The sequence below is a fragment of the Rosa chinensis genome, chromosome 4, assembly GCF_002994745.2.
Source record: "Rosa chinensis cultivar Old Blush chromosome 4, RchiOBHm-V2, whole genome shotgun sequence".
NCBI classification, from domain to species: Eukaryota; Viridiplantae; Streptophyta; class Magnoliopsida; order Rosales; family Rosaceae; genus Rosa; species Rosa chinensis.
The window spans coordinates 49,111,519-49,128,197 of record NC_037091.1 but is presented as its reverse complement, the minus strand read 5'-3'; the positions used below and the strand labels follow the sequence as shown (position 1 = coordinate 49,128,197).

The window sequence follows — 16,679 nt, the reverse complement described above, 5'->3', positions numbered from 1 at the left end:
ATTGTCAAACCAGTATGTGCAAGGACAATTCACCATCAAGTTGATAACTAGAGAGTATCGAAATTAAAGCCCATATTCTTAGAGAATAACTTCTTAGAGCAACTCCAACAACTTCCTTATAATTTTTGTACTATAGGGAAGCAAAAGTTAAAACTTTAAACAATTTTTCATCCCCGGCCAACTCTAACAGATTCTTTATTTTACCGCAATCTCTAAAATCTCCATAATCTGCCTTAAAATTTTAGAGATTGCTGTAAATTTAGGGAATTTTGTTTTCTATTTCCTCACTAGCCCTAAAATGGGGATAGTTATAAAAGAGACTCATTTTTCCCTAAAATAGAGAAAAATCAAAATATGGGGAAGCTATTGGAGCTGCTCTTAGATATGGAACCGCTTCGACACCAAATCGACACCAAGTTCCTCACCCTAGCTGAATAGAGTAATGAGTTATTAAACCTAAACCAATAAAAACTAAAACCCCAAATGCTGGTTTTTGAAATTGTCATGAGCAACTATCCTTCCCCAGAACTCCAACACTGAAGATCATAAATCCCTTGCCACTATGTTATTCGCATTTTACTCACTATGTACTCACAAGTTAATATATTATTACTTACATATCTTTGTATAAGAATTTTAAAGTATGTTTAAAAGAAATTACATATCTAAAAAGCCGTGTTTTGACTAATCATGTATAGATCAAGCCCATCCCCTGTGCTCATATTGGATTGGCGCATTGGACTAATTTTCTTGGACCAGACCTACATTGATGAATTAGCCGTCTTGGCTCGTTTGTATTTGGCCGTGTTGGACTAACCTTAAGTGGGTTCGACTCGTACTGTATTTAGCCAATATAGCCCATTTGTGATGCCCCGGAAATTCGTATTTATTTTTCGAGGATTTTTCAGAATCTAATTTATGGTTATTGGACAGTTTCGTGGCTCGTGGACAGAGCGGAAGTGTTTCGGACGAGTTTTGATTTGAAAACTGTGGATTTAGGGGGGGGGGGTTCAAGGTTGACTTTTGATATGTTGAGATTCTCTGAAAACTTCCTTCATAAAAGTCATACAGTGCGTCAATACGAGTTCGTGGACATGTGGAACGTGAAAATCGGAGTTCGTATGTAAAAGTTATGAGCATTTGAAGTTTTGGGAAAGTTCTATAAATAGGAGTTTCCATTTTCGGAAACTTACTATTTTCGTTTTTTCACTTTTTCTTTTCTAGAAATCAGAAGCTCTGTTATCTCTCTTCTTTGAGCGTGACCCGACCAAGACCCGGCCGCCATTTCCGATTCCGGCGACCTCTACCGGTGAAACTCTCCAGATAGGCTCGTCTCCACCGTGCGCTCCTCTTCGTGGTGTTCTCTAGCATCGATTCGCAGCGGCGACGGTGCAGCAAGGCAATTAACTTTGGTGCAGTCGGACCCGATCGGTTCTCCGATCTCTGACGACGGCGGGGCTTCAAGTTTCCTTGGGTGAGTTCAGAGGAGCCTCCTTGATCGATCTGTGGTGGTTGTTTGGATTGATTCACATGAAACTTGGTTCAACTCAGATGTAATCCACGGATTGTGAGGTAGTTTTCGACCCTTTATGCTTGTTTTCTGACTTCGAGCTAGTTATGAAAATTAACAAGCATGCTTAGATGAAACTTTTTGGTGTTGGGAGTTTTGGGAAATAATGAGTTTTGGACGGCAGTGGTGCACCACCGTTCCGGCCATATTAGGAACTGTTTCTGGTATTATATATCTTCTATTCGTCGATACGAGCGTTTCGATATATAATATGTAAATTTTGGAGTTCGTATGGATTTGTTATGATTTTTACGGTTTCATACCGGTTGATTTATTTGATCTGTGAGGATCTAAGCATCCGATCGACTTGTGGTTTGGACACATCGATCATGGAAGTGTTCTGGAGACTTTGGGAGGTCTCGGAAGTGGTTTCGCCTAAATTTGGCGTTACCTTGAGATTTTGGTTCGATTTGGGGATTCGAACTTTATTAAATTGTGATTCGTTAACTGAATCAGAGCTGTAATTCCTTAGGTACATGACGAGGTATTCTTTGGACAGCTATTTTGGGTGGTTTGGCTACTTTGTTCTGTATTGAAGACACTGCGGGAGTTTCGAGGTGAGTAATCTCACAAGGTTCATTAATGAACGGATTAACTTTATCGTTTTGAGAGTTATTGATTTAACTGCAAACTATAGTTGGTATTAGTAGGCATTCCTGAGTGGATGACTACGTAATTATATATTTACGTGAAATATATATATATATATATATATATATATATATATACACAAATATGTTTTGAAGAGGACGTCCGCAACCCAGAAAAAGTGCGGACGTCCCTCCTCCGGCGTCGAGAAGGCGGCGATGGCTCCGCTGTAGTTACCGGACGAACCCTCTGAACATCCCAGACCACTTTCCAGTCGGGTGGACTCGCCGGTAACCACTTTCCAGTCAACCTTGATCGGACTACCACTTTGCAGTAGACCACGCTGCCCAGACCTCCGACCTCGATCTCTTTGGCCTTCGTCTTCACTGCAAACTGGTTTGGGATGCATGTAGCCTCTGTCCGGCAAGAGGCGCGCCGTCGTCGGAGCTTGATCGTGGAGAAAGGAGGGACGTCTGCACTTTTTCTGGGTTGCGGATGTCCTCTTCAGAACAGTCCTCTATATATATATATATATTTATATATATATATATATATTTATATATATATATATATATATATATATATATATATGTTTTGGTGGATTTGTGGATTTATGGAAACAATATGCATGAAATGATGCTTTTTATTGTTTTAGGTTGTGGCTTTTGGAAAACAAATGATTGTGGAAATGTTGATTTCGATTTGTTTTTAAAAGTATTGAGATTTGGGAAAAGCGTTGAGATTTGTCTATTTGTGAAACATTTTAGTTCACGGTGGGTTATTTAAATATGGGTATTATATCGGGAGTAATTGATAGGGGTCAATTACGGGGAATCTTTCATTTTAGATTCGTGTAACATTTTGGGTCTACTGTGACTCCTTTAAATGTTTTGGCATTTATACCGTGGATCCAAAGACTTACGATTTGAGGATCGTGGATCACGAAATGTGATCGTGGGTGGGAAAATCGGGAATTCACTCCTTTGGCCGGGTTAGTGAATACGATAAGTTAGAGCTCTTGTCTGTCCGCCGTGCTTTGTTTCTTGATTGAAACGTGATTTGTTTATTGATTTAAACGTGATTCGTGTGAGTTTATCTCGTGCTTTGTTTCTTGATTGAAACGTGATTTGTTTATTGATTTAAATGTGATTTGTGTGAGTTGTTTCTTGATTTAAACGTGTGAGTTTATTTCGTGATTCGTGTGGGTTTATCCCGTGGTTTGTGTGAATTGTTTCTTGATTGAAACGTGTGAGTTTATCTCGTGATTCGTGTGGGGTTATCCCGTGATTTGTGTGAGTTGTTTCTTGGTTGAAATGTGTGAGTTTATCTCGTGATTCGTGTGGGTTTATCCAGTGATTTGTGTGAGTTGTTTCTTGATTTAAACGTGTGAGTTTATCTCATGATTCACGTGGGTTGCAAAAGCTTACTGGGTTTGTTGTGTGGCAACCCGGTACACTATTCAAACAGTGTAGGGGTTAATCTTGCAGGTTAGGATAATCGGGGCTGAAGCTGAGGTAGCGCCTTTGCAGCTTTAAGGTAGGAAACCATTTTTGTAACTTTACCATTGATAAGGACTTCCGTTGTAGTAAACTCTGAGGAGTATTTACGTTTTATTTTGTTGTTGACAATTTAATTCGTAAGTTTATGTAATATATGACTCTGTGGAGCGGGTCAATATTGACATAGTGGGTTCAGGGCATCAATATGTACTTGGGTTAAAAGGAAAAAAGTTTCTAGGTATTTTGTATTGATGACTGAACGTTCACGCATATGTAATTATGAGATTATATATCGATTTTTATTTGTGTTAAAATCAGGGGCGCGACACCATTTGCCACCTCTAGTAAAATGATATGTTTCATGTTACATACTACTAAATTCACACAATAAGATAAGGGTTTTTGTCCATTTACCCTAATTCTAGGGTCATTTATCCCACTTATCCCATTAAGTTTTTTTAATTTCCCCTTACCCATAAATTAAAGGTGTTCCCTGATACCCAATTAATTTTTTTTTGTTTATTTTTGAGACTATTTTATCCTCACCCCTTTGTTACATAGAGAGAGAGAGAGAGAGAGAGAGAGAGAGAGAGAGAGAGAATGGAAGAGAAAGAAGTCATAGGAGACTTCGCTGGAGTCCCGTCACCGACAGCCAAATTCTGGTCATTGACAGTTGGAATCCGGTCACCTGCCTTCGGACTTCTTTGAAAACCTAGCCGGAGGTCCCCAAAGAGGTCGTTGGAGATCTCATAGGTCACTTGAGACGTTTATTGCCCCCTCCCCCGATAAACTTTTATTGCCCCCAATAGACCTTTATGGGGTGGCAATAAAAGTTTATGAAATCTCGCCGGATGTCCTTAAAGAGGTTTTCGAAGATCTTATAGGGGGCCCGAGAGGTTTATTGCCCCCCCCCCCCCCCTCCAAAAAAAAAAAAAAACTTTATTGCCCCCTAATAGAACCTTCGATCACCGGAATGGGAACTAATTTCCCTAAAATTAGACAAATAAAATTTTAATTAAGGAAAAAAAGAGGAGATTACATCAATTCAAAACATTTATTGTCCCTCAATAGACCTTTGACAAACGTCTATTTCCCCCAATAGCCCTTTATTGCCCCTAATATTTTTTAGAGTAAATGGTCAAAACCCCAAAAAATATCTTGATGGTCAAATATCAATATCACCAAACTTGACTTTCTTGAACACATGATGTTAGTAATATACATCATCTATTTAAGTAAAAGTGGAAAGGACAACCAAGGCTCCTCTTCGTTTTATATTTTTATATTTTTGAATCAATCTAAAGAAAAAAAAAAAGAAAGGAAGACGCATCCCACACATTGACAGATCTTTTGGCCTCTAGTGAACGATATGGGCACCATCAAAACACTAGGCAATGTATTTATTATTAGAGATTGAAGAAGAAGAAGAGCAAGACAACACACCAGCAAAAAGGTCATGACTTTGGAATCCACGCGAGGCCGTTCCTGACAACCAACAGAGAGTGAATATTAAATAAGGAAGAAGAAGAGCAACATGAATGTCCTCAGAATCTCTCCTCCGACGAGGACTTCTCCGATCTTTCGCTCTTGCAGTTCTCATCCCCAAGGCCATGACAAATCTGGAAACCGAGCTATCAGAGAGATAGAGGGGGGGGGGAGAGAGAGAGAGAGAGAGAGAGAGAGAGAGAGAGAGAGAGAGATCTGAAATCAGAGAGGGATAAGAGAGAGAGCTATTTGAAGGAGAGATATCGAGGGGTTTATTAATTTAGTTGAGGACCGAGTTATCATTCACTACTAGAATTTTCCTCATATACATCGGCCAAAAACCGATGTAAAAAAAAATTTGTACACGTGTTAGTGAGTGATGTAAAAGATCGGAAAAAAATAGACATCGGTTAAAAACCGATGTCTCATATAATAATAAACATCGGATTATGTTCCAGAATCGATGTTAAACTGCTATTATGATCACAAATTGGTGTTTTTAGATATTGTTAAACCTTCATATTTATGCATTTAATGCTTAACGAAATATAGGTCCAACAGCACTAGTAAGAATTTTAACATCGTTACTCATTCTAGAAACGATGTGTTATATTCTCTTACACATCGATGTTTTTGAAGTTTGCCTGCTGTTTATAAGTTTTACGGGTACTTGCCATATATCACACTATTTAATATTGAATCTACATTCTTTTGTATTACGCGACCGATGTTAATTAATCTATTAAATATTGTTTCCTTTTATGAAGCGATGTCCATTTTTCTATTAAACATCGGTTTTTGAGATTGGCACCGATGTTCATACTTATACTAGACATCGTTTATCATTTAATAAATCAATGTCCATTGGATTGTTTTACATCGTTTCTTACTTATTAAGTCAATGTCCATTGAGTTGTTTTACATCGTTTCTTACTTAATAACTCGATGTGCACTGAAGAAAGAGACATCGATTTTTGTTTCCAATCTGATGTATCATCTCTTTAATGACATCGTTTTTGAAGTGTAATACTGATTTGAAATAGACGTATATACATCATGTCCTTTACATGAGCATGATGTCCACTAACTTTGTAATTGCTGCTATAAAATTGATCTAATCCACATTTGACAACATGAAATCCCAAATAATTTAATATGGGGCATTGCATTAATTTGTATCCAACATCAAAGATGTTAATAGTTCAAAAAATAGGCAAAAAGACCCCAACCTACTTCAAGGCTAGCCTAAAACATACCATTGCAATAAGTGTACATGTAGTTTTGTTCACAGTTGCTGCAACAGTACAACGTACTACTCCAAAATGGTTCACGAAAAATCTAGCTAGCCTTACTCAAAATCACTTTGCTAGTCAACATCTATAGCAAAGTTTGCAAATAGTTAGCCACCTCAATGCACACCTCGTCAAGTTGCTGTTAGGTGTATCATTTTCGAGTCTTTGCTGCCCACTAGGAATGTATTTCATAATGTAAGTCATAATCATCGGGTAAACGCGCTATTTATAATTAAACTAAAATTTATATTAAAGTTTATATCAACTATAATGCATATACCTTCCTAAATGCTCAGATCCCATCTTGCTTGCAAGATGCTTCTACTCGGGGCTATTAGCAAAATATTCACGCTCCCTGCGCCTAGCAGCAATCATATCAACACTCTTGTTTATATCAGCTTGGGAGCGATTCACAACACCAATCCAAGGGAACTGAAGTCTATATGATCTTCCTTCCAAAATCTAGAAAGTAAAGGTAAAGAGATTGATTAAAAATGAGAAACTCCAAAGATGGCAACCAAAATGATACTGTAAGGAGAATATGGAGTATAACAGATGATGATAGCCAAAAGAGATTCAGTGTTTAACTGCAATGTCATCCCAAAAGCTGCTCGCAGTTGACAATAAAAATTTACTTAGGTTTCAAGTCATCCAAAGGAACTAAACTGTTTCATTTGCAAGCAATGCACATCACAAGACCTAAGATCCATTGGATGCAATAATTAATTAAGCTAATACCAAGGGTAAAGGGTGTAAAGCTACCAACAACTTTGACCTATCTAACAAGTCAAGCAACAGTGAAATCAAACCGAGAATTGAAAACTTCAAAAAGCGAGGAAAAAACAAGCATCATTCATAAATCATAATCCAATAATACCTATAATATAATTGACTCATAACAGAATACCTGTACAACACTCTCAAAATGAACAAAAAAGTGCCACCCAAGTCATTAAATTAATTAATTCCACATCCTTTAAAAGCAACCAGTATTTCTCTTCCCCCCTCTCCTTATGGCTATGAAATTGCATTCAAAATCGCAATTCTTTTTGGAAATGAAAATTAAGCTAACAGAAAATCACCGAAGCAAACTTACATCGACTGCATTTGTACCTTGGTCCATAAGATCAATCTTTGTGAGAACTCCAAATGTCCTCTCACCTGATCATTTGGTATACAAACAACTTAAAGTCAATGTGCATAAATGGAAGACTTGTCCTAATAAGAGCAGCTTGCGACTCTCAAATAACATACACACTATTATTTGAACAAAAGCGTGTAACAAGTTATAAGATTATAACTCACTCTGACTTTTCTTTTTACCAAGGTCAAGGACAAATGTGATGTAGTGGGAAATATGTATAAAACCAATGAAAATGAGAACCGCCAGAACTAAGATTACAGTAGTAATCACCTTTCACCGTTTCACGTAATAATTCTTTATGCAAATAACTGTTTTAGAAATTATCCCCAGCATTAGCAATTTAATTTAGCCATTAGAAACGGCTACAATATTTTCCAACTCTGTAGTGTTCAGCTTGCTTTCACCTCACCGCTGAAGATAACCTTTTACTTCCTCGATAGCTTTTACCTTCCAATTTACAACTTTTCAGTTTCCTTAACTTCTCCCTATTATCTTGTTTTTGTAATCTGTTAATCTGAGGAGGTATATTACTCCACCCACCATATTCTTTTAGCTACCACATATCTGAAAATCTAGCATATTGTCTATAAGAACATTGTTCATAATCTTACCTTTGGGATCTACTTCACAAGAGATCTTAATTGCATCAGACGTAGCAAGATCTTGGTTGGCAGGGGAAATAGCCATAATGATACAGTTGGGCTGCAAGAGAAGCCATATAGCAAAAATCTATCACCTGTCAGTTGCCTTAACACGTAGATAAGTGACAAGCCAGGCAGCTGATGCTTATATTACGTTGTACATTTTTACTGTAAAAATCTATCACCTGTTCATTTTTACTCTATTGTTCATTTTAACTTTTGGTCTAACTTCTTTTTATCTCCATCTTTCCCATTAGCATATTTATCATACATATGAAACACCAAACTCGCACAAAATCACATAGGAATCTAATCAACATCATTCATTATTATGAAATCTCATAACCTAGTTTCTTGTAGATATTCTCAACTGTTTGCTTAAATTACCTTCTCAATGAAGCCCCTAACCATGTTCTCAATGTCCTCCACTATGCTCTTTGCCTGACCCTCTACAAGACCACCAAATTAACACAACGTTAGTTTAATTCCTGTAAGGTGCCCAGAGAGCTTGACAATGATAGCGTTTGCAAAGGTCTTAAGGAATGTAACTCACCCTACAGCTACCTTTGTGAGTCCAGGAAGATCTATTAGTGCCAAGTTCACAACTGCCAAGTGCAAGTAAATCATAAAAACGAAAAAAAAAAAAAAAAAAAAAACAGATAAAATTATAGCATTGTGAAAGTACTTGAAATAATGAACTCTAGGTACAAGCAACAACCACAAAAAAATTGTGCAATTACCATATAATGTAAACAGTCATCTCCAATGTTGTGGTCTAAAATAGCTCATGATCTAAAATTTAATTTAGATCTACTGAAAGTACTATTCATCCAAATTTTAGATCTAAATTTTTAGTACTGAAAGTCCTATTCATCCAATTATATAAACATGTGATCCTATATACCGGATTTGTTAAGTTATTCAAGTCAGCACAATCCTAGGAAAAATTGCACAATATGAGCAACAATTCTGTCTCACCATTAGGGGAGTAGATGCTAAGATGGATTGGCACACTCGAAATCGCCTTGGTCCTGCCGGTCTCTCTATCAGTCTCATCAGATATCTCCTGTCTAACAGCAGCTATACATTGAAAACAATATCAACATCCACAAGTAAAACGCAAACTGCAAGTCTGAAACAATTTGCAATAGCAAGAAAAAAAAAAGAAGATAGAGAAATGTACCAAAATCAGTGAACCTCTTCCTCGGGAGGTGCATAAACTCGGCGTAAAAAGACACACACACATACATATTGCCACAATGACACACACACACACACAAACAGTTGCAACATCAGAAACCATGAATTGATTACAATGAAGTAACAAGCAGAATGAGTAGTTACTGTTTTCACTTGTTGGCCCAAGCTTAAAACTTCCAAGCTAAAGAAACCTTCATGACTAGATAACACAGTTTGAAGTCTCCTCTGCAAAACCCAAAACCTATAACTCAACAAAAGCGCAAAAATTTCCCAAAATCAATCACAAACAATGAGAAGAATCGAGAGAGAGCAAACCAGATATGGAGAATGCCCAGAAAGCTCATAACATGAATGCCCAGAAAACTCGAATGCAGCCCACAAAGCTTCGGTAGATGAAACACAAATCCTTGGAAGCAAAATAAGAAACAAAATCAGATCAGTGAATTAAGGACTCACAAATCCTTCGAAGACATGCATTGAACAAATTCGTCAATTACCTATGACAAAAAGCTCAAATTTTCTCCAAAAGGCCGGCCTCGATCTCTGATTCTCTTCACCGTCTTTGAGCAGAGAAGCTGGTCTGAGGCAGAAAAAGAGGAGGACGAGGCGGGTCGGGTTGTGATTGTAGCCGGAGAACGAAGACAAGGAGGAGGGTTGTGGTCGGAGGCGGAGAATGAAAAGGAAGATGATTTTTGTCGGAGGCGGAGAACGAAGAGGCTGATTCTCTTCACCGTCTTCGAGCAGAGGAGTTGGTCCGAGGCGGAAAAGGAGGACGACGAGGAGGGTCGGGTTGTGATTGTAGCCGGAGATCGAAGACGAGGAGGAGGGTTGTGGTCGGAGGAGGAGAACGAAGGAGGAAAGGGAGGTTTGGTCGAAGGAGGAGAACGAAGGAGGAAAGGGAGGTTTGGTCGAATAGTGTTAGGGCAAGCTGAAGTCAGTCCAAATATGTCTAAGTGTGAGAATGAGCTTTTCCTCTCTCGCGCCTCTTTAAAATTTTTTAACTTAGCCGCTCCCCGTTTTTCTGAAAATTCAAATGAAAGTTTTGTCACTGGCTAATTTCAAAACCGATGTCAGTTATATGCATACAAATCGGTTTTTGAGGAATCGATGTTAATAACGTTGTTTTACATCGAGTGTATTTCTCACCGATTTAATTGTCATGATGTCTATGAGCATAATTCTAGTAGTGATTTTGCTTCAAATTGGATTAGTGGGAATATGGGACAACATTTGACCCTTCGGCCTTAAGCCCGTTGGGCCCGTAGGGCCGAAGCCCTACCCGGTTGCATTAGGGCGGGCCGGCCAGACCCCTTCTAAAATAGGGTAGGGCATGGGCCATGAAAATGAAGTCCGGCCCAGCCCATTTGAGCCCGTTAGGGCCAAGCCCGCCCGAATAAGTCCTAATAATTTTATATTTTTTAATTATTTTTCTCTTTTTCCTACAATATGCAATTTATCTCTTTCTTTGTAATTGATTTCATAAGCTTTGTTTTCTTTATTTTTTATTTTCTTTGTTACACAACAATTAGTATTGGGAGATTTAGAGAGATAGTTAATTGAATATAACCACCTTAACTAATATTAATAAATGTTATAAGTTAATTCCTATATATATATCTATATTATATATGATCAACAAAAAATAATGAGTCTTGTATTACCTATATAACCATTGAGCCACATTTTGAGGAAAAAAAAAATAATGTATTTTTTTATTTTATTTTGTTAAACAAAATAAGGCCCATTTCGGCCCTATTCAGAAGGTTGGCCAGACCCGGCCCTATTCGGAAGGTCGGCCCGACCCAGCCCTTTAGACCCTAGCGGATCGGGCTTTTCGGGCAAGTAAAGGTTAACATATTTAAGCCCCAGCCTGACCCTACCCGACCCTAAATTTTGTTGACTTTGACTAGGCCCGGCCCGACCCTAAGCCCTAAAATTTAGGGTAGGACCATAATGACCCCTAAGTGGGAATAAAAATTTATTGTTGGGGTAAATGAGACAATTTTGATTGATTTTGTTGTTTTGGGTCAAAGACCCATAAGATAATGTTAAAAAAATTTAGAGTGCATGTTTCTCGAATTATGCATGTTGTCTTATAATTTATGCTAATTATTATTGTATCGTTTCATCTTTTCAGATCTCCTGAAACGGAGAAACTCAGATTTAGACGAGGAGCTTGAACCTGCCACCACAAGCGGGTTTGTGGTTGAAGTAATGCAATCGCAACATGCGTCCCGTTGTACAAATTTGCTTTCCTTGATCTGTTTGGGAGCAGTAAAGTTGAAATATCTCTCTAGCATTCCTTAATTTTGATGTAGGACAAGATTTCAACCAATTTCAACAAAAAATCTCGAAAAGAAAGAAGCATCTCTACATTAAGAAGAATGATTTGAATATTGGAAATTGGTATTCAAATAGGCTTCTTAATGATGAAATTAATCATAAATTACTCTTTTGGATATATCGGGATTTTCGAGCAAAATCTTGGTTGGGATTCCAAATACTTATTTGAGTAATATTCTTTAGTATATAGGATTCTATTTCCAATATTTATTTAATGAGGTGTAATTAGGTTTCCTAGTTTTAGTCTATAATAAATTGTTGTTTTTGTTTTCTAGTTGCATTAGGTTTATGCTACGTGCCATATATAAGGCACCTCTTAGATTGAAATTTTCATTCAAGTTATTAATAAGAAAACCAAATATTAGAGAAGTTTCTCTATGTTTCTTACGGCTGTGTCCGTAATTGCTAGTGGATTCTAGTTCATCTCATATGGCTTTCGACGTTTGACGGAGCCTTTTACTATCGTGTTCACGCTTCCCGCATCAAATTTGAAGCCATAAATGGTAAACCAAGCAAGAATGTACACATATTTCAATAGCATATGCAAGAAACCTGATTAAAATATATACAATACATGCGCTCAGAGCTGGCCTTGGGGTAGTTCAACTGGTGCAGCTGCACAAGGCCTCCGAAACTTGGAGGCCTCCAATCTTATAATTAATTTGATGGAAATGGCTTCTGGTGGTGGGTTCGATTAATTTTGTTTACTTTTCTTTCTTTTTTCTCTCTCCTTTTTTCATCTCTCATTTGGTGGGCATTTATTTTCTTCTTCTTCTTTTCTTTCTTCCCTTTTATCACCTCTCATTTTTTGCTGTTTATCCTTATCTAGTTTTTTTTTCTTCTCTTTCCTTTCTCAATTAAAAAAAAATTACCAAATTGGAGGACGTAGGCCTTATAACAAATAGGAAAAACTGAAACTCAACAACAATGAACTTTATATTCAATATTTTATAGTTATTTATTAAGTTATAAAACTTATTTACTTTTTCTACTGCGCCGAAATTCTCATAATGTTTTGATGGATACACAATTAGTAAGCATTGTTATAATTTTAGTAAATTTATAAAAACGTACGTACTTAAAAAGACTGGCTAGATAAATAGCTTCTTTCCATTGTAAACAGCTTATAAGTTATAACATAAAGCCGTGGAAGTGCTACTACATAAGGGTATCAGTTATTACTCTGATGAGATAGTACTGAGAGATTCATCTGATAATCACTCTGCATGCTTCTGTATATAAAACTTAAGAACGCCTATTGACGGTGGGATTATTCGTAGTAGTACCATATTCAGTAATGACAATCCCACCGTAGCGTCGCGCTGCCTCGTCAGAGTTGATGGGCTGCTTCTTCGGTGCTCCTGGACAAGGGTAGTTAGGAGGAGTAATAGTATTCCTTGGTTGAGGCCGTGTCGGAGGTGCTTGAGTATTTCCCATGGTAGAGATTAGCAGAAACAAGTACACGCCCGGATCTAGTAGCTAGCTAGTTTTGCTTTGTTTTATTGTTGGAGGCACGCCAAGCCCCATTATATAGACATCTTGGAAGCTTAACCAGTACGTTTGAACCCAAAGTCTTTCTTTACTCTTTATGGTGGAGGCCCCCTGTTAGCTTCATGTCAGTGTTGATCTTTAGAGCCCGCCCCCACCACCCCCCCAATCTTTGAAAATATACCTCATATATTGATAAATGAATCTTATGGTTCTAACTTTATGTAGTGATTACAAACAACGCCTTACAGTTTATCATCAACCCACCCCCCCCCCCCCCCCCCCCCCCCCTCATTTTAAAAATTTATATTCATACCTCTTTTATTGGTAAATAAATCTTATATAATTTTTAAAATATTTTAATTCAAACTTCACCTTTTTAAAAACAGTATGCGATTGCAGACAACAACGCCTTCTCCTCCCACCCCCCTTCCTTCCTTTGTTACCTACGCTAGCTTCAGTTATTGAAGAATTTTATTGCAATCAACTAATTGAAGTGTTGATTGCAATAAAATTCTTCCTCTACAATTGGGAAGTATTGAGTTCATTCTCAATTGGATTTTCTCTCTCTCTGGGCAAAAGGGCAAAATTAGTTTAATGTGAAAAATTAGAACACAGAATGTCCAGAGGTCAATTTCAGAAATCTGAATAGAAATTCTCTTATTTTTTTGATAAGCAATTTAATTTTTTGTTGGTTTTTAACATTTTCTTTAGTTACATCTAGAGCGCTTATTGAAAGAAATATTTTTTTTTTGTGGTGTAAATTGAAAGAAATATTTTGGAAGCGTAAGATTGTGAATTGATCTTTTTTGCTAATAAGAAGAAAATAATTACAACAAAATGCGTATGGCCAAGGTAAGCTGCTTACGGTGGCAAGCTTATGCAAGAAAATTATTCTGCTTCATCACTCAATTAGGGTTGGGAGGATTTGAGAAAATCTATTTCAGTAGTGGAAAGGAGCATCTTTATTGCCTATTGGCCCTGAAAAAGTAGGGTTTAGAGCATTTATAAATACTTATATAAATAAAAGGTGGTGCTATTTACACACATATTTTCTCTATTCACACACCCCATCTATTGTTCTATTACTATAATTTAATATTCTTTTACAAATTACCCTAACTACCCTTCCTTGCAATTATGTTTTCTTTTCTTATTGCTTTTTTTTATTTGGCAAGTCAGTCATGAATCAACCATCATTTTACAATAAATCAATTTTTTTTTCTACTAAGATATTATGATACTAAGATCTTCCAAGTAACACTAATTTTCAGCGGTAAATATAGTTTTGCTCTCCACATTGTTAGATAAAAAGGTACCTGATCTAATTCAACATTGTGAAGAGAATGCCAATACAATAACTTGTTGGTTATTTAGAGTAGTAGTTATAGTTACTGAACTGAAATGTATAGATGGTAAAAAGTTGGTACGTATATAAAAATGAAATGCATAAACCATAGTTGGGGCTGCAAAATCAAAGAGTAAAAAGTTGCACATGAACTTACAGTAGCAAAGAGCAAGCTATCCTTATCTCAACACATTTAATTCCTTTCAACTAGAAGCAATGATAAAATTGCAGCACAAATACTTCAATAATGTATATTGGAGCATGAATTACCCAAATAATTTGGTAGAAAATAACAAAAACCAATGTACCAGTCCACGACATTGCTTCATAAAAATAAAAGCCAATAAACAAGAGTAATTAGAAGCATCAAAACCAATCAACCTTCAATAAAATACACAACCCGACCCCCACAAACAACCACCCCTTATCTCTGAAACCCCCCTCAACTCATATTTGTATAATTTTCCTATGGCAAAATATTTTGTATTCTAGCATAATATAGTAGAACAAATCATGTCCATAATCATAAGGCTATCATAATTAGGTTGTTGTAAAGTTATATAGTTGCTCAATGGATACAAATACACCAAATATTTTCAGTTAGAATCGTACCAGGATTGATGGATTCAAAGGGACTCGAATGATCACTTAACTCATATTTTTCTCACATGTCTCCATTGCCAATCAAGTGTAAAATTTTCTCTAAAATGGGTCTAAAGTTGCTTGTTCTACTTTGATTGAACTTCAGAGCATCACATTAGAGAGATAGAATGACTATGCTAGAGAAGTTTTTATGGAAAAAAAAACAAAGGAATTGAAAAGAGTTTTGAAGTCCTCTGTGCCTACAGGAAAAAAAAGGTTTAGGATTTGGGGATGATTGAATTGCCAAATAGAAAAAGAAAAAAGAAAAAAAACTTAATTACAAGAGAGGGTAATTAGAGTAATTTGTCAACAAAAAAAATTGATTTAAAGTAATACAAAAATAGAGGGGGTGTGTGAATAAAAAAAATGGTGTGGAATAGCACAACCCTAAATAAAGTGTCTGAAATTGGATTTTATTCCCATAGAGTTATACCACAACTGACCTACCAGTGGTTTCATGCTTCCTATTTGTGGCTTAGCAATATATGCTTAATAGGCTAGATGGGATACAGCAAAATGGAGTAGTTGAGAGTATGAATAGAACTCCTAATTATCATCAGCTAGATATTTACTTCTTTAGCAGAGCATATTCTCTGTATGTGCATCTTTCCTTTCACTGATATTAATGTCTTACCTAGACACATGCACATGGATCCACATGCCAAGTTTAACTTAAAAGTCGGAAGAAAAATCTTCGGGAAAATGGAAAGGTATTAATTATTCCTAGAATCCCAGCTTGCTTATATACAAACTTGATTTCGGGAAGGATCGAATTCAAGATAAAAAGAAAGCTCAATAATTGTACGTATAAATTCGTCCATGTTCAAGTAAATTCAGAATATGTGTCTGGCCCAAACTCTAGGTTACTTGACCTAGTTGTAATAGAGTTTAGAATTAAAGATATCATCGGAAATATTCATAGATATCCGATTAATTGTACGATTATCTTTCCTTGGACAACTCTGATACTATGTCTTGTAATCCTCTATATAAAGAGGCCCCTATTATCAATGAAAGCATGACTCAATTCTCTCCCAATTTTGGATTTCCTTAAACACGTGATCAGCATGAAGGCCTAACCCTGAAACCCTAAAATTCGTAGCCTTCAAACCCTAGCAACCACCGCCTCATATATTGCTACCAAATTTTACCACCAGCAGCGCCTCGATCCCAGGATCCAGGAACTGGAAACAGAACTCTAAAAACCAGTCTAAAAGCTGTTGAACCGGCCTGCAGAAAAACCAGCAGAAGAAAGGAAAAAAAAAAAAAAAAGGTAGCCCAGAAGCCTACAAGCCCAAAGGCCCACAGACGCGCCCACTACCACGTCATCACCGGGCCCCACTGCCACGTCAGCACAGGGACCTACTACCAAGCATCACCGAGATCCACTGCCACGTCATCACCGAATCCACTACCATGTCAGCAACTCGACCCCACTA

General features: G+C 37.0%; 1 protein-coding gene across 2 annotated transcripts; it reads right to left on the bottom strand.

Moving 5' to 3' along the window:
* Positions 1-6,579: 6,579 nt before the first annotated feature.
* Positions 6,580-10,576, bottom strand: LOC112198348 (dynamin-related protein 1B). 2 transcript variants are annotated; one of them, XR_005810340.1, is made up of 9 exons: positions 9,917-10,576; positions 9,735-9,825; positions 9,403-9,644; positions 9,198-9,299; positions 8,607-8,824; positions 8,190-8,280; positions 7,548-7,595; positions 6,715-6,896; positions 6,580-6,609 (listed from the first exon to the last, which is right to left on the bottom strand). XR_005810340.1 is itself a non-coding variant. In XM_024339452.2 (5 exons), exons 1-4 carry the CDS (start codon positions 8,628-8,630, stop codon positions 6,756-6,758), a joined length of 321 nt encoding a protein of 106 aa, XP_024195220.1. In that variant the 5' UTR covers positions 8,631-8,696; the 3' UTR covers positions 6,580-6,609; positions 6,715-6,755. The 2 variants fall into 2 exon arrangements, 1 of the variants encoding a protein (XP_024195220.1); XM_024339452.2 differs by lacking the exons at positions 9,198-9,299; positions 9,403-9,644; positions 9,735-9,825; positions 9,917-10,576 and having other exon boundaries at positions 7,531-7,595; positions 8,607-8,696.
* Positions 10,577-16,679: the final 6,103 nt, after the last annotated feature.